General features: G+C 35.3%; 1 protein-coding gene across 7 annotated transcripts in view; it reads left to right on the forward strand.

The window, feature by feature from the left end:
- The window catches only part of FLRT2 (fibronectin leucine rich transmembrane protein 2), a 181,408-nt gene that overhangs the window by 57,602 nt on the left and 100,379 nt on the right, over window positions 1-23,427 (forward strand). For 5 of the 7 annotated variants that reach the window (XM_035540002.2, XM_035540000.2, XM_035539999.2 and 2 more), the window contains one exon: window positions 830-12,440. In XM_035540002.2, coding sequence (XP_035395895.1) covers window positions 1,259-3,247 — 1,989 coding nt within the window. In that variant the 5' untranslated portion in view covers window positions 830-1,258 and the 3' untranslated portion in view covers window positions 3,248-12,440. Of the gene's footprint in view, window positions 1-829; window positions 12,441-14,729; window positions 15,294-16,348; window positions 22,940-23,427 lie in introns of those variants that run through there. The other 2 variants (XM_050711262.1, XM_050711261.1) reach the window with 2 other exon arrangements.

Genomic DNA, 23,427 nt, shown 5'->3' on the forward strand with positions numbered 1-23,427 from the left:
AAAACTAAAAGTATCTAAACTTTATGGTTTGAAAGAAAATTCTTTCCAGAAAAAACTGCTGTAGTCTGAGCTGATATCCTAAAACAATAATGTAGCAGATGTGAGCCAGTTTCATTTAGTGGAATGCTAGTTCTGAAGTCTGTTGACAGCACAGTTCACATTAGTAACAATATCAAGATGACAGTTTTAGCAAATATATGCCTTACAGCAGCGTATCTTGTACTTGTAGATTACCATACTTTTTTAAGACTCCCGTCATATGTAGCTAGCTTACTGTAGTGAGCTGCAATAATCTTGCAGTGTGCATTAAAACTGGAGGCGAATACACACGATGGCTTTATGGAAATAGGGCCAGAACATTCCAGAGTCTGGTAGGAAATGAAAAAAAAAAAAAACACACAGTGTGATATTAAATAGGACAGCCTGGAGTCTAGTCTCTCAGGCATCAGTGAATGCAGCTCATTGCAGTTAGTGGTTCTGTGAAAGAAAAAAAAAATAGTTAAGCAAAAATGTCCAGTAAAATGTTTAAGTTTTAGGAGTTGAAACAGTGTGAGAAGACAGAGATTGGAGATACAATATTCAAACAGAAGTGATAGATCTAGCCTTCACTTAAGTTACTGAAAGTCCTTCAATCACTGCAATGACTTTGCATCAAATCTATTTCAAGACTATTTAATAGTAGTATTAAGCTAATGTTTAATATTAATGCCTTTTTTTTCCCCAGAAAGTCATAAAGAGCACAGCCTTAGAATAGTCTTCCAATGGGCTTGGTTTTCCCTATTAAAAATTTCATGGTATTCAACTTTCTCTTTTTTCTTTTCTTTAACAGGAAGGCCAGATCCAGCAGATAGCTGATATGAGAACTTTGCTGACTTCAGAAAGCTGAGTGTAACACCAACAGACTTCAGTCAAAGGAAATATTATCCTTCCAAGCAACTCATACACAGACAACTTCTGGTAGCTTTAAATTAACTGGTTGCTCACCTGGAAAGATACTGCTATTTTTTCTTTCAGCACACATGGAGGAAGTCAACAAACTTGGTAACCCTGGCTAATAAGACTGTGGCTTTCTTATTAAAAGTAGGAGGTAGGCCAACTGTAAAAGGATTATTTTATACTTAGCCTGCAGGACTTTATCTCTGCCTGAACACTGGACATAAACCGGAGCCAATTTTAATGACCTGAGATTTTGCTACCTGTGCTTTGTTATTGTTATCAGTTCTTTAACGCTTTGGTACTTTATTTCTTTAAATTAGAAATGGGTTTCTGGACTAGAATGTGGCCCACAGACTGGGCTGTTCTCATAAAATCATGGTTTATCTTTTCCCTGGGGCTCTACATGCAGGTCTCTAAAACTGTGGCTTGTCCAAAAGTGTGCCGCTGTGACCGAAACTTTGTCTACTGTAATGAGCGAAGCTTGACCTCAGTGCCTCTTGGGATACCAGAGGGTGTAACCGTCCTCTACCTCCACAATAACCAAATTAATAATGCTGGATTTCCTGCAGAGTTGCACAATGTTCAGTCTGTGCACACGGTCTACTTGTATGGCAACCAGTTGGATGAATTCCCCATGAACCTGCCCAAGAATGTCAGGGTTCTCCACCTGCAGGAAAACAACATTCAGACCATTTCTCGGGCTGCCCTTGCTCAGCTATTGAAGCTGGAAGAACTGCACCTGGATGACAACTCCATCTCCACTGTTGGGGTTGAGGATGGGGCATTCCGAGAAGCCATCAGCCTCAAGCTTCTGTTCTTGTCCAAGAATCACTTAAGCAGCGTACCAGTAGGCCTTCCAGTGGACTTACAAGAACTTCGAGTAGATGAAAACCGCATTGCTGTCATTTCAGACCTGGCCTTCCAGAATCTTACAAGTTTGGAGCGTCTGATTGTGGATGGCAATCTCCTTACTAATAAAGGCATAGCTGAAGGCACCTTCAGCCACCTCTCCAAGCTCAAGGAATTCTCAATAGTGCGGAATTCACTGACCTACCCTCCTCCTGATCTTCCAGGTACACATCTGCTAAGGCTCTACTTGCAGGACAACCAGATAACCCATATACCACTTACAGCCTTTTCAAAACTCCATAAACTGGAACGTCTTGATATTTCCAACAATCAGCTTCGGATGTTGGTAAAGGGGGTATTTGATAATCTCCACAACCTGAGACAACTCACTGTAAGGAATAATCCCTGGCTGTGTGACTGCAGTATAAAGTGGGTCACTGAATGGCTCAAATTTATTCCTTCTTCCGTCAATGTACGGGGTTTTATGTGCCAGCGACCAGAACAGGTCCGAGGTATGGCAGTCAGGGAACTCAATATGAATATGTTGTCATGCCCCACCACCACTCCTGGTCTGCCACTTATCATCACCCCAGTCCCAGCTACAGCCAAGCCAACTACATTAGTTTCCCCCTCATCCGTTCCTCCCCCAAGTAGCAGGTATAATCCTCTGACTCCCACCATAGTCACACTCCCCACTGTGCCTGACAGGGAGGACAGAGAAAGGGTGACACCTCCTATATCTGAACGGATTCAACTCTCTATCCATTTTGTGAATGACACTTGCATCCAGGTTAACTGGATATCTCTTTTTACCGTGATGGCATATAAACTCACATGGGTTAAAATGGGCCATAGTCTGGTAGGAGGAATTGTTCAGGAGCGTATAGTTAGTGGTGAGAAGCAACACTTGAGCTTGGTAAATCTGGAGCCCAAATCCACCTATCGGATTTGCTTGGTTCCACTGGATGCTTATAATAATTACCGAACAGGAGAAGACACTGTCTGTTCAGAAGCCACAACCAAGGCTTCCTTTTTGAACAATGGCAGCAACATCCCCTCCAGCCATGAGCAGACAACTTCTCAGAACCTGGGCTCCCCATTTCTGCTGGCAGGGTTGATTGGGGGTGCAGTGATACTTGTCCTCGTGGTCCTGCTCAGCATTTTTTGCTGGCACATGCACAAAAAGGGGCGTTACACCTCCCAGAAGTGGAAATATAACCGGGGCCGTCGGAAAGATGACTACTGTGAGGCAGGGACCAAGAAGGACAACTCCATCCTGGAGATGACGGAAACCAGCTTCCAGATCGTCTCCTTAAATAACGATCAGCTCCTTAAAGGAGATTTCAGACTGCAGCCCATATATACCCCAAATGGGGGCATTAACTACACAGACTGCCACATCCCCAACAACATGCGATACTGCAACAGCAATGTCTCAGACCTGGAGCACTGTCATACGTGATAGTGTGGGGAGATGGGGGTGTCTAGGACAAAGAGAAAAAACTCTGGAAGAAGTAATGCCCCCCCAACAACAATGAAAAAATTACATTTGATAAATGTTACGCAGATGCATTTATGCATTTGAATACTCTGTAATTTATACGGTGTACTATATAATGGGATTTAAAGAAGTGCTATCTTTTCTATTTCAAGTTAATTGCAAATGGTTTTGTAACTCTTTGCTTTTTAAATCTTTAAAAAATATTGCTAAGTACTGTACAGGGTTGTACAATAAGAACCCAATGTCATGGCAAAGGAAAGATTGACTCATTCCTCAACCATTAACCACTTTGCTGTCGAAGCTGTCTGAAGGATGTTAAGTTCCTAGGTGTCCTGTAGTACAGGAAAATAAGTGCATATTAAAACAGGGTCACTAGGAACGGCCAAAAGCAATTCAGATAAAATGGGTACAACCCTTTTGACTCAAATCCAGCAGTTGCTGTTCAACTTTAAACAATTTAAAGTACTTCTGTTCCCTTTTGTCAGTTCTGTATTTCCTACCTCCAACTCAAAGCTGGAGTTCTGACTGCTACCAAAACAGGCTACTTTTTGTATGATTGTTTTTCCCCAATATGCTTGGAATAGGACAGGTAGACAGAACTCAGTGTCAAATTCAAAGTGACCTTGAATCCTATTTGCAAAAGCTATTCTGAAAATGTCCCCCAGTATCATATACGTTTATGTTAGAAACTGTTCTTGCTTTTCATTATGATTAAGAGGCTTTAGGCATTCTTTGACCCGTCTCAGTGGGAGATGAAGGTTATCAGTACGTAACAGATAGTTGTCATTAGGTTGCACCTCTCTTTAATAGAGCAGCATTTGTTGACACAGTATGTTCAGGTGAAACCTGAAAGAGAGAAATTCTAAGCACTCCCAAGTCTGCAGTATTCATGTAGAATTTGCAGTCTAGAAGTGTAAATTTTGAAAATACGTTGCAAAATATAATGCCAATGGAAAGGTTGCCATTGACTTTTATGGTTCAAGCACTGTTTGATTTAGAGGTCTGAGTTATGTTCGTTATGAAGTAAGAAACAAACAAACAAACAAACACACATACAAAAACAAAACAAAACAAAAATAAATGAGAAATATATATATTTTTAATTTTTATCTTCATTTATTACTGGAAAGGCCATCAGGCCTATTGTGAACTGAACTACATTCAGCAGGGAAAATCAGGAAAAATTAGTTTTTTGTTTGTTTGTTTGTTTGTTTTCTGTTCAAGTGAACAGAGATGGACACTAACTAAGAAATTTTTAGAACATAAGTGTACTCTGTCGTGCCAAATTACCCTTCTTTTATGTTAAGCTTTTTGGAAGTTTTCCACAATGATATGTGCTTTAAAATCAGTAGGTGGGCTTAGATTTTTATTCCCTCAAATTCTTTAGCTGGAATCACTTCTAAGTGATGCACTATGTGAAACTCCATGGTTATATTAAAACCATGATGCTGATCTCAAAATTGTACAATCTTCCAGCAACTTCACTAAATCTGTGACTGCCAAGAACTCTGAATTTCTTGCCAGCTCAGTGGTGGAATTAAAATCTTTATTTTCTTTTCCCCCACCATTTTTTTTTTTAGCTTACTTTCTCCTGAACTTGGGGGCAGGGAAAAGTTCACAAAGAAAAAGGAAAAAAGAAAGTTTTTTTTTTTTTTTTTTTTTTGAGGGAGTAGGGAACCAAAGAGAAAACTTTATACAGTGACCAACTAGGGACGAGAAGTTGTTAGAAGTGGATTGACAGTAAAAGCTGGAGTACTTTCACTGTGCAATGCTTAGACTTTTTACTTTATAAGGCTGCTTATGTTGGGAGAGAGGGTTTTAATCCTTTCCTTTGCTCATTTCCTCAACTCATTGTTGAAATCCAGCAGTCTGTGAGTGTGCACTTTCTCAAATTCAAATTGTATGATAACACTCATTTTCTGCAAAAACACAATGAATCTAGTTATGGTCAATGGCAAAGTACAATCACTATATAAAGAACTGCATCCTCCCCCCAGCACCTTTTAGAATCACAATTTGAAATTCCAGTCTATATTCTGTATATTTGTTATTTTCTCCAGCTATAACAGGTATTGTAGGCAACCTGTGTGGCTACTGTAATAGTAAAGTCACTGAAATTTTGCTGAATAAAAGGCTGCCATGATTTCTAATGGTGTATTTCTAGGTAGAGATGTCTATGCAAAGTCTTTTATCTGTGACCTATCTGCTCTAGATTATGATGGGGAGGTTGATACTTTGTTTTGTTCATTTAATGTGTTTTAGCTGCCAAAGCCCACAAGACAAGCAGCAGATAGTTGTGCTTCTGCACACTTCCATTGCATGCCGGATACATAAAAGTTTTTTTGAGATTAAGTAGAGGCAGAGAGTCCCGTTTTGTGTGGATGTAGCATTTAATTTCACTGAAATAACTAGCTATATATTTGATTTCAAAGGCATCCTTTGAATGTGTGCACATACTAGCATTTCATATTTCAATGACTGATGCTGGAGGAATCTTTATACTCCTTTGAACATCTTCTGTTCTAGGCCTCAGGATACCATGGTTTTAAGATGAGTTAGGCGCCTTATTTGTAGCAAATCTCTTATTCAGGGAGTTCAGCTATACTCTAAGTGAAAGATCCACAAGCCCAAACTGAAGACAACAAATGTGGTTATTATTCTAATAGGGTAAAAACAGAAGGCATTCACAAACTGTTTGGGTTAATCTCAGATGACAAAATGTATATATATATATGTGTGTGTTTGGAGTATTACTGACTTACCTAGATAAAAAAATCAAAATGATATTAAAGACAGCATAGTTTATGCTTCTTTTTGGTATGAAGAAAAAGATATATTTTTATGTGATATTGACAAAGTTTCTTTTCAATAAGTACACTTCTGAAAAAAAAAAAAAGAAAAAAAAAGAAAGAAAAAAGTAAAAAGCCACTTATACCAAAATTCCTGGATAGAGCTGGGAGTATTATTTAAACAAATTCACAGCTGTAGTCAACCAAAAGGTCATATGTTGCATTTGAAGAATGTTTCTTCCAATTCTAATTGCTACCCAGCTGCAGAAGATTTCATGTGTTTCAACCTACAGCAGAGTTTGGGATGTTTCGAAGTGTCAGTCACACAGACAACTGAGGCTTGATTTCAAAACGCATCTAGACAAATACATAATGAGCAGTTTTCACCAGATATATTTATTTTTTTTGAATAAAAAGAAAAGGTTAAAAATGGACAGTGATCTTTTGGTGATATAAATTTTAATAATTGGTAGCTTTTTCCTTGTGCTTATGAACATGGGGTCATCTTCACTTAGTACAAATATCTGACCACAAATAACTGAAGAGAACTATAGAGCAGTAGTCCTCAATGAATGCATATACAACTCATTAGAAACCCCTAAACTCTAGGTCCTGATTTGCAAGGGTTCATTGAACCTGGGGACAAATGAATGGTTTACATACAACATCTCATCTATCATCCATTGTACTCTGCTAACAGCTGACATAAATGTTAATAGCTGATAAGATTGCTGAGTGGAATACAATAAGAATCTAAGTGAAATTATGTTAAACTGGTATCACAACACTGCTTTGTCCAGTGCTGTGGTTCCTTCTGAAGACTTACTTATTTACAACCTGGTCCTTGTTTTCACAGATTCTGTCACTTCCTTGCATGTAGCTTGTTAGCAGAAACAAACACCTAATGGATGCATGGACTTTTGGATTTTACTGGAGACACTGTTATTGAATTTATTCATAAGAATATTTAGGCATAGAGTTACTTTTGAATGAAAATATATTAGCAATTTTTTTCTGTAAGCCAATAAAGAAATACAATGGATGTGATGATAAAAGAAAAATGCAATAGCTTATGCTATTTGCTACTAGAGTAGATCAACTATATTTTTCTCTCAATCATTTTCTCTTTTCATGAGAGAAAATTTCTCCCTCTAAGAAAAGTATTGATTTAATTTTGCAAACAAAAGTACTTATGCATATTGTATCATTGTTATGATTTTAAGGGTCTACATAAGGCACTTTATTGATGACATTGAAATGAAAGTTCAGGCTCAGCTTTTGACAGTGAAGTGGTTAACGCCCATTAAATTCTCCATTTATAGTACTTTTTCAATTTAAATTATAACATGGAAATATTAAAGCTTTTTTTTTCTTTCTTTCTTTTTCCTTTAAAGCATGAGAATAATGGTTTTAGTCATAATTTATCTTTCTAGCTCGGTGGAAAAACAAACAAAAACAACAACAACAACAAAAAAAGAATGTGCCAAAACCAAATGTTACTGGCTCTAAGCCTCATCAAATACTGCCTGATGATCTCTTCTAAACACAAAGATAATCCTATGAAGCTGATGAACACTCCTTCCCTGAACTCTGCTGAACAGGGCACTTTGTATCCCATATGATACTACAGGCAATATTGAAGCATTTGGCATTAAACTTTTGTACAGCATAGAATGTGTTGATCTTTAAAAGGACACTGGCTAGTGGTCCATCTGGAAAACTAGTCCAAAAAGGATCTGGCTGGGGCTCTGTGGAAGTGTGCCTCATGAGAGCTGAGTTCTGATCCTCTCAGAAACACAAGCTACTAAATAATTTGTCATGTCACTTGGTCCCAAATATCTGAAGATCTTTCATAAAATTGATTTTAACTGAGACATGCACACTTGATTCTGTTCTGTGTTTGGTATATTTTCTATCTTTAACATGGAAAAATAGATTATTTGAAGTTTGCATTATCTGTTTTCTGCAATCTGCCATGTTGCACGCATTGTTAACTTCAAAATCTCACTATACACTATATATTATCTTGTTGACATATTCAGTAAAGAGTTATTTAAAAAAATACAACAATCCTACTGTATTTATATGAACAAGTTAATTAAAACAAGGATGTGAACATCTGAGAAGGAAAACAGAAAAAGGAAAATATCAACCTCTGTACTTTCAGTCCTGGAAATATTTTCAAATATTTTACTGTATGTCCACCTTCTCTTCAGATTCTAAAGGACAAATATTTTCATCTTCTATCTGTCAAAGAGTTAAACCATTTGTTAATCAATTGCTCAGATTTAATCTTATGTTTATAAGATATTTATTTTGATAGGCATATAGGAAAGCACTGTAAAACAAGAACAGATTGTAATCCAGTGTTTGAAGATAGTAGATACACTTAAGCAACTACACATATCTATAACAAATATATATGTGGAAGCTGTGACCCATTATATGCATAGTCATTTGAAAAATGCATTTGACGTTCATCCTTGACAATCTCAAACCCGCATTTTGTCTATTTAAACTTTCCTTGAAATGAAATGTGATTTTTTTTTTCCCAATTCTCCCTTCAAAATTGCTCTTGACTTTTCAGAATGCACAACATTAAGACATAAGCCTTAATAAATTTTTGTATATCTTATACCTAACATATATGGTAATATATACAGTATGTATGAAAAGATGCTATAGGTACTTGGGAATGAAAATTCTCCTTAATCTAGTTACATATACAGGAACTATTTTTTGGCATTGACAGAACCTGAAATATTGAATGTTACAAGCTGTGTCATTTCAAAGTTTAGAACTGTAATACTGCTGAGTGTCAAAATTCCTCTGTAAATTGTCTCATTCTCTGTCTTAACCCTGAATGCCATTGAAAACTACAATAGCTGCTGTGCAATACATCCACATCTACACCACTCTCTCCTCCCCTTACTATGCTTCCCTGAACTTGATGTTCCCTTGGAGACAGATTAAACCCTGGTACCTAAGTTAACTTCTTGTTTTACCATGGGAAGGTGGAGAATAGATGTAATAGAAATATAAACACTGTTGACTATTTTGGTATTCTGGCATAATACTTGCATCATCAAAAACTTGCATCATTTGCAAAAAATAATTGCATCATCATTTTCAAGGAATGGTTTTGTTTTGTTTGTCTCAAAAAAAAACCTGACAAACACAGACTGCTTCTTCAGATAATCTGGTAATAGCCCTCAGTGATTTATCCTAGTAGAGACCAATATTTACATTTATTTAGTTGTAACCTTAGTTTTCTGTAGCTGTACACATACATGTGTTTGTATTTAAGTTCCTGGGGCTTTCTACAGAGGGTTTAGCTATGAGGAACTCAAATCAAGCATGTGGAAGAGTATTTTTCAACAGTTTTCAGTCAACGTTTTTCACTATCTCATTTTAAATAGGATGCTTCTATATAAGAAAAGTTATGGTGCCATAAGGAGAGACTATGTTCAGTCATTAAAGTATGAAACAAATATTTTAATTCTGTTTGAAGTACCAATGTCAAAAAAGGCTCAAGTTAAGAACCACTAAAAATTCTATTACACAGGTAGATGATATTTTAAAAATAATTTACATTCTTAAAACAAATTAGTACAGTGTTATGGTGAACTCCTTGCCCCACTAATTTCAACTATAAATCAGAATATTTATAGGAATATGTCAGAAGGATTATTGAAAAAATCCAGTATGCTATATTGTATAATGTCACACTGTACCCTCATGTGAAATACATTTACCAAGCAAGACAGAAGGCCTATGCATCACATTATAAGCTTGCTATCTCTTTTGAAAAGGTAGGGGTGGAATGAAATACAAATACTTCATAGAAAATGAGACAGGAGAGAAATAAGTACAGCACAACATTGCCCAGTCCAAAGCCACACAAAATATAGACTTCAAAATCCCCAAATAGGCCACTGAGCATAGCAAGAATGTTCTTTTACATATAGACATATTTTCTGTTTAAAACTCCATGTGCTAGCTAACATGTGTGACTACAAAAATGCATGTGTGAGTTTATATTATAGTTACACTTTTGTGGGGGCATCTCATATAGAATAAGTACAATCTTGTCTCTCTGAAATTGGTCCATTACTTACCTTTTTCATACATAGAAGTGAAGAAGTCAAAAGTCATGCTCATTACACTATTCTGTTTTTCTAAGCGTAGAATGCCTTGAAGAATGAAGACATATAAACTATTATGGAAAATCCAACTCATATGAACTGTTGTGTTTACAACTTGAATATGCTCTGTGCAAAAGCAAGACATCTCTGAATAATCATCAAAGTGTTAAGGTGAACATGACTATTCTTGAAAAGCACAATTGCCAGAAAGATTTCATTAAAATGCTGTATTTCTCAAGTGAAATCAATATTTCAACTTCTAGAAACTTTGAACACGTGATCTCACAGATAAATAAAATTCTTTGTGATGAGGACTGGAAAAATGTACCTAAAGAATGGAATAACCTAATTTTTATACTTCGAAACAGACTATTGATGAAGGAAAAAGAAATTTCGTCCAGTGAAGATGAAATATAGTAGTAATGATGGACAGAATACAGAGATACTCCTCTTTATTTTTATAGCTATATGTTTGTAACATAACTATATTTTCCTTTTTTTTTTTTTTTAATTTCCTTCGTAATTTTCAGATCATTTAAGCCCACTTCTAAAACATATACAATATTCCAAAACAATGAAATTCCCAGAAATACCTGTGATACCTTTCAATGAATAGAATTAAGAAAATGCAATAAATTTATTATTTACAGGAAATGCACAATACTTTCTCAAAGCTTTAGAAGTGGTTACAAAAAAAAAAAAGAAAGAGGAGAAAAGGATGACTGGCAAACTAGAATAGCTTTCTGTTTCTAGTTATTATAAGTCTTTCCAAATTTCTAACCCACTCACTTGAATTTCAAACTTTGACTTGACCTGAAAGTCAAACGATTTAAATGAGTCTTACAAGCCTGACCTCATATATCTTCACAAACTGGTTTGTGTATTCACTGTTCAGGAACCAGTATGTAATTCATTGCTCTCTGACTTCCAATGCAAATGTTAGGAATTTTTCCCCATTAAAGAAACATGTTAAGAAAATTTGAGAGCTGTTGTTAAATAAAGTACTGCAGTATATGTTAATGTGAACATAATTTATTCAAGCAGAGCATTAGTATGTCTTTGTAAGTAAGGACTGCAGAAGCAATGCATAAACATTAACTCAGTGTTCTGTTTTGTTTTTTTTTTCAAAAAATCCTTCCTCACCAGTACTAGATACTACTACTAGCTGCTGAAAAGCATGTATGACTTTCCACACATATATGACTTGAAATAAATGGAAATCTGAGAAGGGGGAGATATTCCAAATTATTGTAGTCATTCTAATGTGCAGCTGAATACTTCAAAACAAGAAACAAAAAATGTATTGAAGCTCTACTTATCAAAGGTCTTACTAAGTATTTATTCCGCTTGTAATGAGTCTAGGCAGATTTTCACTTATGCCTGCGTTGTAGGTCTTGAAGTCATTCATTTATTTTTGCCTGATTACAGGGAGTAGCATCAGGTTGATGGTGTTCTCAGATCTAATTGGCCATGTTCCTGCATGAGGTCTCCCATGCACTGATATAATTTGTCATATGTGAAAAGTTTGGGAGGTAGTCTACTTTCTCTGTGTGATACCTACTCTCAAAACAAATTTATAGTTAACTATATTTCTATAACTTTCTGTATTGGTTTTGGGTTTCCTCCTTATAATTTAACATTAAGAACAAACGGAAAATGGAATTGAGTTATTAGAGCAAATTTAAAATTGTTTCTATTAATATTATAACAATGGCCAGACTGTCCTTCTTTTTCACAGAAGACTTAAAATGTAAGACTGAATTAAGAAAAAAAAAATCTTCAAGGATTTCACTATTTATTTTAGGTTAAATTCATTATTTTTCAACATTTAATTGCAGCAGTCACGTTTGAAAGTTTTGCTGGGAAGATTGGATAATCTTAGATCTGTGGTTATAAGAACTTCATGTTTATAGTTTAAGTTATTACAGATTATTACCGGTAGCTGTACAAAGAGAAGGGGACAAATATTTCTTCTTCTTCACTCAGATGCAACAGACTGACTTCTGTAGTGATCAAGGAGGAGGTCAGCTACTTCACAGAGATGTCTCAGAAAACTGTGTCCAGAACAGAAGAGAAATAACTGGAGTCACGGCATTTCTATTTGATGACTTAGGGAAGCTGGCAGAATTAGAGTTGGAGCTTTTCAGGAGGGAATAGAGGAAAGTGCAGGTCCTCTGCAGCACTGTGCAGGACTTCTGGTTTGTACAGGACCCCATGAAGGTACGTACCTTCATTACATCTTCTTGGAGGTCTGCAACAAAATGCCTATCAAATCAGGGAAGAATCTGAGTTTTATTTTATTTTGTGGGCTCTTAATTACCATTTCCTGTAAGTTCTGGAGTTTCAGGTACAACACTACGTTCAAAGAAGAGTATGTAACAAGGCAAGCTTAAAAGGTCACATCTGTGATGACTATCCTTATGCAAATATTAGTAGCTGCTTGACAAATGAAATTACAAGCCACAGCAGATGTGCTCGGCAGGTTAGAAGTCAGACTGGACACTCCTGCTTTCAGTTTAGATGTCTATTACTACTCTCTACCATTCCTTGTCCAATTGTTTTTTTCTTAATGTTTGAAACTAAGCAGTTAGTACTATTGTTTAGTTGTCACAATATAAGGAAAAAAAAATGAGCTATATTAGAGTTGCAAACACTAGTGAAAATTAACCAGCAAAGCTAAGCTGCAGAAATTCTGGAAGTACAGTGAACCATTTGCCATGGGGTAATGATCTTTTGCTGTGATTTCAACTCTCTTCATACCCAGACAAAAATCCAGAGGTACCAATCCTACATTTCCCCTTGCATTTACATCATTTCTACTATGCCATGTCAACATTTTTCTAACATGATTGGCTTAGAGAACAGATTTTTGCATGTTGCCTCACAAGGTACTGTCTTTAAAAGTGTTTTTATTTAAGATTAAGACAAGACAAGAAATGCTGTTTTCTTAACTGCCTGCAATTTTGGGCTGCTGCAGAAGCAATTTGCTCTGTATCTTTCCACTGCACCATTTGTCTCTCACCATTTTTGCACATATGTTAAGGCATGCACACACACACACACACAAGCACATTGTATTTATGACTATTATATATATATTTAGATACTCAGACGTACACATAATATATACAGACATATGCTATGCCTGGGTGTATAAATACGGATTTGTTCAGCCCTATACTGATCTTTTGCTCTAGATTTATGCATCATTTCTGTTCCACTTACACTCCACAGAGAGAGAAAAGATATAGAATATTTTTTTATTTTTATTTTTTAAGAACTGTGTTGTCAGTATTGGTGAGAGCATCTTTTCAATAATGTATGTTCTTTGACAGCCTCTGTGCTAGAATACAAAGATTAACATAACTCCTGGAAGTGGACACAATGCAGTGAAATATAATTCCAAGTGCACAAAGCACAACTGAGGAGTCATTTTATAGCAGGACTGAGTGGTTGCTGAACTACAGACAGAGGAGAATGTGGGAAAAGTCAGTATATAACAAAAACTCAGTATGAATAAGCACGGAAAAATCAGGTGTTTCGATATCCTTTGATATCCTATCTTCACCTTATGCTTCATGAAAAACTTTTTTATATATCAGATTGTTGTGGGATGTCCAAAATGAGGGCCTCCCTCATACCTGGGGGTATGCATTTGCATCTAACAACACAGATGATCAGTGTTCTCCATTGCCCACCTTTTATTGTCATTTGTCCTCTTCAATTCCTTACTCTAACTGTTCAAAAAGATCTTGCTGAAATGAGCCACATTGCAAGTGTGCCATTACAAGAAGACTTAGAAATTTGCTAGTGTTTGCAATTTTGGATGTTCTCTATTTTCAGCAAATATGCAAGGAATGTCACACGTGGCAACAGCCTTGACACCCTTTGCTTTGCTCCGTGATATTCCCCTTGCATATGGCTGCTGAAATGAATTATGGAAACCCCACACTTTACTTCTGTTGTTCATATGCAGCTTAGGTATCCTGACCCCATAATTAAAACAAACAATAATGTTAAATTCAAGGACTGGGAGCAGGAGCTACTGGCCTAGGGTCAATTACTGTATGCCTAGCCATGTGGTAGCCTACAAGCCAAACTCTGTATGCTCCGTAACTAGCTCCAATTACCTATACTACTGCTTTCTGAGCCAACCCTGATGGAAAAACAAGATCACTCCTCTTGTACCTACAAACATATCTACCCTTTCTTTCCTGAGGTCATAAATTGGAATAAAGATATTATCTCTCCCAAGGTGAGGAGGAAAGGATGAGGGACAGAGGTTCTACTTTTTTCTACCCTCCCCCTCCCCCCCCACCAAAAAAAAAAAAAAAAAAAAAAGGCAAGTCATCCATGGAATACCTTAAGAACAGGCTCCTTCACTGACTTTCTTTGTGCTAAACAGTCTCTTGTAGTTGTGACGCTTCCCTACCCCCCCAAGCTACCCTCCTTCTGCCAAATATGTTAACTTTGCAGTTAAAACGACTCTTGTTCATGCTTATATTGCAGTTCCGAAGGTTCAGAGATTCTGCTCTGTACCATACATGAAGAAATGTTACAAAACAAAGTAGCTGCTTTTCCTGTAAAAGATTTGTGAAATAGTAACTTGCTTCTCCCCAAAAGTCCCTATGCATTCTTACAAGCAACAACAAATATGGTACAAATTAAACTTTTGTAGAAGTGGTTGAAATCAGACACTTAAAGCAAACAATTCCAGGCTATGGGATAGCCTCCCTGTACAGGTACGTGTTACTTTAATTAGTTGTTTATTTGCGTACTGTGTTTTTTCGTAGGACTCCTGCCTTATTCGTTGCTCAAGATTTCATGCAAATCTGCAAACCTGATATACCCCTCCTTTAAATACCTGCCAGTGCAATTTAAAATATTTTTTATTATGGGTTTTCAGGGTTTGTTTTTAACCCATAATATTGCATGCATATTACTAAATCTTTCTCTTATATTCAGAAATAGAAATGGATATAAATTGCACATTATCTTAGAATTTGCTGGTAAATGTCATTGTTTTTCAGCTAGAGTTCATCCCTGCTAGTAAATGAAATTATATGAGTAACAAATTTCCATCTAGTTTCTAAAGTTTCTGTAATAGGCTACTCCAAACTTCAGAGCTAAAGCAATATTTGTGGAAAAAAAAAAAAAAAAAAAAAAAAGGATTTGGAAGACAGAAACTGTTTGTTCAAAATGCATTTAAAATAAGTATGGGTCCAAACATAAAAAATCTGTTCAAATATGGGATATTTAGATATAATTGTAGTAAATATGCAAAAGATCTGTATCTGAGCAACATTTTCTATCTGTGGGATTTAATTAGAGTAGCTGATTATTTTAAAGGCCTGTAGTAATAGACCACTGGTAATTTTCTGTCTGGATTGAGAAGAATGAATATTTGATAGGTACATTTTTTCCAGCTATATATCTATATATTTTCTAAATTAGAATTACTCTTTTTTTTTTTTTTTCCTCCCAGTGATACCAATGTCTGCTAAGTCGCAGCAAATTATAGAAGATTCATTATTTAGAGATAAAGTTCTGCAAGCCTCAATAGTTTAGCAAACAGAGTTTGATCAGGAGACAATATTTATCAGTGTTTTAAAGGCTGATCTTAATTTTAAATTGTAAAGTTATTGTTGAATTGTTACATTGATTGTAAAAGGTGATAGGTACTCATGTGGATGTAGCTTTTGACGGCTGTTGAAGAATGCGATTGAAATAACCATAAAAAATAGAAAAGTTATGAGTAAAGCACAAACATCATTATTACCCTGTTGGGTACAGAGTATTATATGCCTGAAATAACAAGAACTTCCTTATGTTAGAATTTACTGCTTGCTCTAAAATGCAGTTGTATTTTCTAATGAACATTATGATCTTCACAATTTTCTTCGGAGAATATTTCCCATAATTGTTTAAAACTTGTGTTTCAGAAACCATCCACTTTAGAAAGGTTTATTAGTCATGTTAAATTCCAGTCCTTTAGTTTATTAGCTGCTCCCAGACCTGACAGTTCTTTGGTTATTCTCTCTTGGATTTGCTCACGTTTTTTCCTTTTGTTTTTCCTGCTTGATTGGAGCAGATCATGGGGAGTATATGTTGTATTTTTCCATTTTCAGGTTCTTCTCAGGGCAAGAGGGAGAGAGAAAAAATATGACAGGTCCTTTCATTTCTCTGCTGATGACTCCAGAGCAGTTTGCAGGCAGCCCCATGTGCACACCTGAGCAGTAAAGCAGGTGCCGTGAAATGGGGGGATTACAACAGCATAATGGACCATCACCATGCCTTTCAGTGTCACACTACTTTCCACGTCTCCAACTTCCAATCTGATGTGTATCAGCAAAAGGATCAGTGTTGATAAACACAACTCTAGAGTGTTTATGAGCCCTTTGGGCAACATGAACAACACAGAGGAGTTTTAAACCTGGTTTATGAATTTAGCTCCATATTCTTTGGTTCCTGTTCACTACCTACATGCACTCTATATTTCAAAACATTCTAGGACTATAAATTAAACTGACAAAAGTCAAAGCTTTTGGAACTTACAAAGGAATCAGAGTTAAAGTCTTCAGCTTTTACATATTATATAATAGTTTATATTTATATTTTTAATAGGAAATCCATATCCATTAAGAGTACTTGAGTTTAATAAAGATATTAGCAAAACGTGGATTGCACAGGAGTTTAAAAGGGCTGGAATGATCTGTGGATCACATTACTGACTTCTTGAGAGAGAATTATTCTAACAGAGTCAACAAGCTCTGGACTGAATCCTGAATGCAGAAACATATCTTTAGCCAACAACATATTAACTCCACTGTCAAATTAGAATAATTTATGTGGAAAGTCATCGAGGTCAGTTATGGTTTTTTTTTTTTTTTTTTTCCTGTAAATCCATCTATAAAATTCTAACCTTCAGTGTCATCTAGTGCAAAGAAAATAGAAATTTGGACATGAAAATGCTAGTGGTCCTAAGTCTTCATGTAGACTGATTGTGTTTATAAGGGACTAAGGTCCTTTACTGGCCTACTTGGGATAAGCAATATGTAAAAGCTGGGCATTTATATTATTTTACCTTATACAGCTGTATGACCTCTACTGAAAAACAGTAGATTCACCTATCTCAGCAGGAGATAACAGCCTGGCTCACCATTTTAGCAAAATATTTCTTTAACCTTAATGTATCTACTCCACAGGATCTTAGTAAAGATATACAAACTACAGTGGAAATATATCATCACAGTCTTTTCTTAAAATCATTGTGCATAGAAAGGAAACAACAGTTATATGTAAAGCCAAGAGGTCATTATTAGTAATTAAAACATTAACAGTCTAACTAAAGAGTTAGTTGGCATCTAACTAAAACAGAAAAAAAAGAAAATAAGGAACATAAAAAAAAGGATACCAATATACAAAACCAAAACAACAACATCAAATCAATAACAATACAGCTAGAACACACTTACCAGCAGCTACTTTTTTTATTTTATTTATTTTATTTTTTTTCCTGGTGCTATGCTCAGCCTTCCACCACCCCTCAGGATCTTTCTGTCTGGTGGGATATTATATGGAAAATCACCACCATCCCAAATCTGTCATTGGAAAGTCTACAGTATTGACATTGCTTAGTTCTTCTCCTTCACTTTAGGATCTGCTGGGGTCATTTTAATGTTTCCTTATGCTCTTTTGAACCATGTTTCTTCTTCAAGGGTCTGCAAGTTGACATCACATCCAAATTTACTACCTATTTTATAGGTCACTTTTGGTATCCCTGAAAACATTTTTGTCCATGTTTGCATTTCTTTAACTGACCATTGATGAATTATTTTTTGACACAGTTTCTCTAGTGCCAGCCTGTGACACATCTTTTACCATCCCATGCCTTCATTCCCCTATACTGTACCCTGTGCCTGCTCTTTATTATTTGCCACTTTTAGCTGGGCTGTGTATGGGCTGGAAGTCATGTCCTATGAAAAGAAGCTGAGGACACTGGGGTTGTCTAGCCTGGAGAAAAGATAGATAAGAAGAGACCTCACTGCTCTCTATAATTTTCTGAGGAGGGGAGACGGAGAGGGAGGTGCTGGTCTTTTCTCCCTGGTTACCTATGACAGGATGCATGGGAATGGCAAAAAGCTGCATCAACGGAGCAAAATTCTTTACTGTGAGGGTAGTCAAACACTGGAACAGGCTTCCTAGTGAGGTGGCCGATGCTCCATGATTGTCAGTGTTCAAGAGACATTTGGAGAATGACCTCAGTAATATTCTCTAACTTTTTGTTGGGCAGAAGAAGTCAGTCAGTTGGACTAGATAATCTGTGAAGGTCCCTTAGAACTGAACTATTCTCTTCTCAAGCCCTCTGTTATCATACAAGGGATGTATTTCTCTGCATTTCTCCATTACATTAGAGTCACGAGTATCTCATTCCATATAGAATAACTACTTATTATAATTATATATATAAAGCTACGGTTAGAACATAAGAAGATAAAGGGTATTAAACCTAACCAGGCATTGTCACCTGATCATGAGAGAAAAATATTGTTACAGCTAAACCAAGTCAAAGAAAAGCTCCAGGAAGACTGAGGCAAGATCAGACAAAATAAGCCTGACAAGCTGCAGTACTGAGGTCTTATAAACTCAGTACACATCCTGTCATCAATTACTAGCAATGGAAATACCGTATCACTGGTCTATGGGATAAAACAGATAGCATGTGTATTAAAAATGCTGCAATACAGTCCCTGTATATCCTAGTTTAGAGTATCTTGAATATTATCAAAAAGAATCTATTTAAGAATCAAAAGTGTTATCTTAGTTGTTGATATACTTATAAAATGGCCTAAAGTGTTTAAAGACAATTAAATCTATTTTTTGTTGTTATAGTTGTTTTGGTTTTCAGTTAGTTTTCAACTACCACTTCTCTACAATTAAAGGTTTATGATTTAGTCTAAATAAAGCATCCTGAAAGAAAAAGTACTGCGGAAATCCATGCCAAAGTAGGTAATAGAACTTGCAGTGATTCAGCAATCTTAGATAGGGAAAATCTATTTCTGAGAAATCTTTACAACCTGCCAATTCCACTTTAGAAGACACTATCATTCTCAGTGTGATGGTTGGCTTCCCTAATGGGATTACATTTCTCATAGGACTTTCCTAAAGTCTTATTCTTATGTTCTGTTTATTTTTTCTTTATTTTTTCTTTTTTTTTTTTTTTTCTGAACAGATTCTGAAAGTATAACTATACTGACATTTGAAGTAAACAATTAAGTCTTGTATTGAGAAATTGTTCTCTAAGTGAAAAACTTGGTGAATCATTGCTTACTCTTAAGAAGGTAGATATTTCAGATCACTCGATTTTTCTCTAAGAGGCATATGGTTTATGTAATTTATGTCAGTTCTTCACTCACATAAAGACACGAGGATCCTAAATCCAGCTGAAGATCAAGTGCAATAGTAAACAAATATTGCAAATGTTATATAATCTTTAAATGGGATGCTTTAGTACACCTCTGCACCTCTGTTGTATAGGGCATGTTCCATGTTCCCATTACTTAAACATGTTTTCTTAGTAGGTTTCCTAAAATCATGAAGCCTGGATCCAATTATTTAAATCTAGAACATCCTCAATGACAAGATTTCTTCTTTCCTTCTTTTTAAAAGGAAAACTTTTCCATTTTTTTTTTTTTTTCCATCTAATTGTATGTTGTGTCACTTACATTATCAAGTGTGTCTACTTGGTGTATTTGTAAATTTGCAGTAGATTAATGGGCTTTATTTTCTTCTAATTAAGGGTTGTCAGGTCATTAGAAGCATCTAGCCTTCACAATATTGCAAAAGATTTCTCTCTTAAAGGAGGGAAACCTATAAACGCAAAAGAAAGCATTTTCTGTTTTTACTCAATGTACTGTTGTATATTGTGCCAATATACTGTTGTATATTGTTCAGAGTTTCTGCTGTTAAAGTTTTTGCTGAATAGATAGAAATGAGTAGACCTTCAAAATAGCTATTTTATCTTGAATTTTCAAATAGCTAACATAATTGAAGGCATATTTGTACGGCAGCTCTAAAATTCTTTATATTGAAGATTAAAAAAAAAAAAAGCTAAATAAAAAAAATGTCAATAGAATTTGACAGAAAAGCCTACTAGCATTGCTTTCTTTCCTCCAAAGATCAAATGAAACAATTTGAAGTTGTTTGCAAAACAGTCTTTTAATATAGTAAAAACAAATTCCAGAACATGCTGCTTTGCTTCTGATCATCGCTCAGCTGTTTGTCTTCCATATGCCTTTTCTACTTTATTCTTGAATGTGACTTGTGTTTCCAGCTCATATATGATACAAAAATGTATTTTTTTAAAGCTTGGGGAATTATGTTTTAACTAGGGGAAGGATGCATTCTAGTCACACATCTGTGACCTTCCAATCCCTATACCTATGCCTATAAACCACATTAAATCATTTGTCAGTTTATTTATAGTTTATTTTCCAAAGCTTTGCTCAGTTTTGACTTAAATATTTCTCAGCCATGCTACTGCATCTAAATGTTATCTATTTTAACTGCTTTGTTTTCCTTAAAGAAAAAAAAAATATATATATATTAGCAGCTTCTCCTTTTAATACTTCAATAATTTCCCTTCTGCTTAGTTTATATGTGGAATTCTGCACAGTTCATATGTGGAAGATGTGGTATTCCAGGTATAAAGAAATACTATAACCCTGCATCCATTTCTCTTCATACTTTATTTATTTATTTTTTTACTCTTCTTCCTTATTCCTTGTTGTTTCCTTTTATTAACTTTAGTTCTGTAGAATATTTAACTGGCCATATCACAGAATTCATCCCCAAAATGTACTGCAAGCTGCTGAAATGTATGAGATCCCAGCCAGGGTTCTCCCTCCACAATAAAACAGTTTCATAAGCAAGCAATGAAGCTGAACTGCTATGAATTTTTCTCATATGTGCCATATTCTTCTCCCTTCTTCTCTCCCCTCTTTTTTTCCCTCCCATTTCCACTGTGTCCCTTCTTTTGGCTTACTGCCCACCTCTACTACAATATTTCTGTTTTGCCTTTCTGTACCTTCCACATTACCTGCCCTCTACTAAATATGGAGGTAGCTGGAGAACAGGCAAAAGATGCTGTAGGTGACTGAGATAGCAGTGATGTAGTGACAAGCCAGTGCAGGGCTGTGCATTACCCAGTAGGCTCTAGCTTTCTCTGAGAAGGGGAATTTACAGAGTCTTTGCAACCTATCCAGTCATCAATTTTCACACATTTTGACTGTCTCTTTGAGACCTTTTATTCTCCCACTTGTTTAAAAACAACGAACAAATACACTAAAAATAAAAATAAAATTGCAGGTACAACTGACAATCTGATGGGCAGATGCAAGACACTGTTTTATAAAGAAAGCAATCCAAAAATGATGAAGTGGTGCTGCAATAAAATCATCTAAGGAATTATACTAGATGAAGCTAAATACCGAAAAACAGGGTAAGCAAAGACAAAAGAAAAAGAATATCAAAAAGGTTGTGTTTTGAGTTGTATTAACAGCAGTGCCACATATATGAAAGAAAGAGAGAAAGAGAGAAAGAGAGAAGGAGAGAAAGAGAGAAAGAGAGATTAAAAGTATATAAATTTTATATATTATTATTTTTATTTATAAATTATATAAAATTAAAATTACATAAGGCTTGTTGAGGAATGAAATCTGACAATTTTAAAACCAGAAGGAATAAGAGTAAAAGGAGGAAATAATACTGGAGAATGTAATTCACCCAAAACATCACTTTTTGTCTAGTTCGAACATTAAGAGACGGATAACATAGCATTTATGAAAAACTCTCTGCATTTAGAAAGATGTCTTTGTGAAGAAACTTTATAGCATGTAGTTTGGTGTAAGCTAAGCAAAATAGATGTGCCTAAGATAGTAAGATTTAAATGTAGCTTTTAATTAACTCATACTTTGAGGGACCTCTCAGAAGAAGGTTTGATCTGAGCCTTTGTTTGAAAGCTATGCAATAACCTATGTTGTGTTATACAGCCTTGAATTCAAGGCCATTTTCAGTACTTCAGAATGTTTACATTTTTATCTTTTAATTTACTTACACTTAACACTGATAACAGCACTTCTAGAGAAATGCTTATAGCCTTTGTATGTATATTTAAATGATTTTTAAAATTTCAATTATTTCTTAAGGAACAAAATGCAGTTTATATCGGCCCTATTTCACCAGGAGGTTGGGAACATCTTGATCTCAGATGGAATGAGCTAATTCAATGAAATGTTACAAAGTCCATGCATTGCAAAAGCCATGAATCAATCTATCCAATATACAAATTAAGTATAAAAATAATTAAAAGTTTAAAAAAACATTTTGCCAGGTTTTTGTTTTATTTTTGCTACTGAATATTTGGCAATCACACAATATCAAGCTTATTTGCACAAATAATTTTAAATTTAGGGAGGAAATAGAGTTGATTTTATTTTTTACTTGATTCTAATTTTTAAAAGATGGCAAAATACCATAACTATCAGTTTTGCCACTAGTGATAAAATCAAATAATTAATAAAAGAAGATACCACGCTGTCTTTTGTATATTTGTTAATCAGAAATCATTCTAATTTATGAAGGCCTAGAAATGTGGAGAAAAAATAAATTCTGTTCTCCAGGGATATAGCTGAATTTCAATATTTTGCTGCAACTGAAATGAAGATAAGGTACTGAAACTTTCATTTTCTTTTCCAGCAATTCACACAATAACTAAAATTGGGGAAAAAAAAAAAAAAAAAAGTAAAAATAATGTTGCCTTTACTTCAGTGGCCTACTTTCACAGCTTCATTCACTACAGTTAAGTCAGGTGAATTCCACATTTATTTTTTGCCAAAAATACTATTGAAAATAATTTTCCATGAAAATTGGGTAACAAGAATAGTTTCCTATTTCATGCCTCCATGATTCATGCTCTTCACCATGGTTCCACAATTAAAAGAATTTTCTTAATTACTGAGTTTTGGTTTTTAGTAATCTAATCGACTGTGGCTTTCACCAATTCCCTCCTCAAGCTACTCAAGCCACGTATTAACTGTGAATAATTTGGCTGTTCTTCTAATAACCAGGATACAGTTTTTCAAAGACAACTCCAACCTGATGTGAGTATTCTTTGCAGCTACTTCTGTTAATGATTGCCACCAAAATA

The sequence above is a fragment of the Cygnus atratus genome, chromosome 5 (genome assembly GCF_013377495.2).
Source record: "Cygnus atratus isolate AKBS03 ecotype Queensland, Australia chromosome 5, CAtr_DNAZoo_HiC_assembly, whole genome shotgun sequence".
Lineage (NCBI taxonomy): Eukaryota > Metazoa > Chordata > Aves > Anseriformes > Anatidae > Cygnus > Cygnus atratus.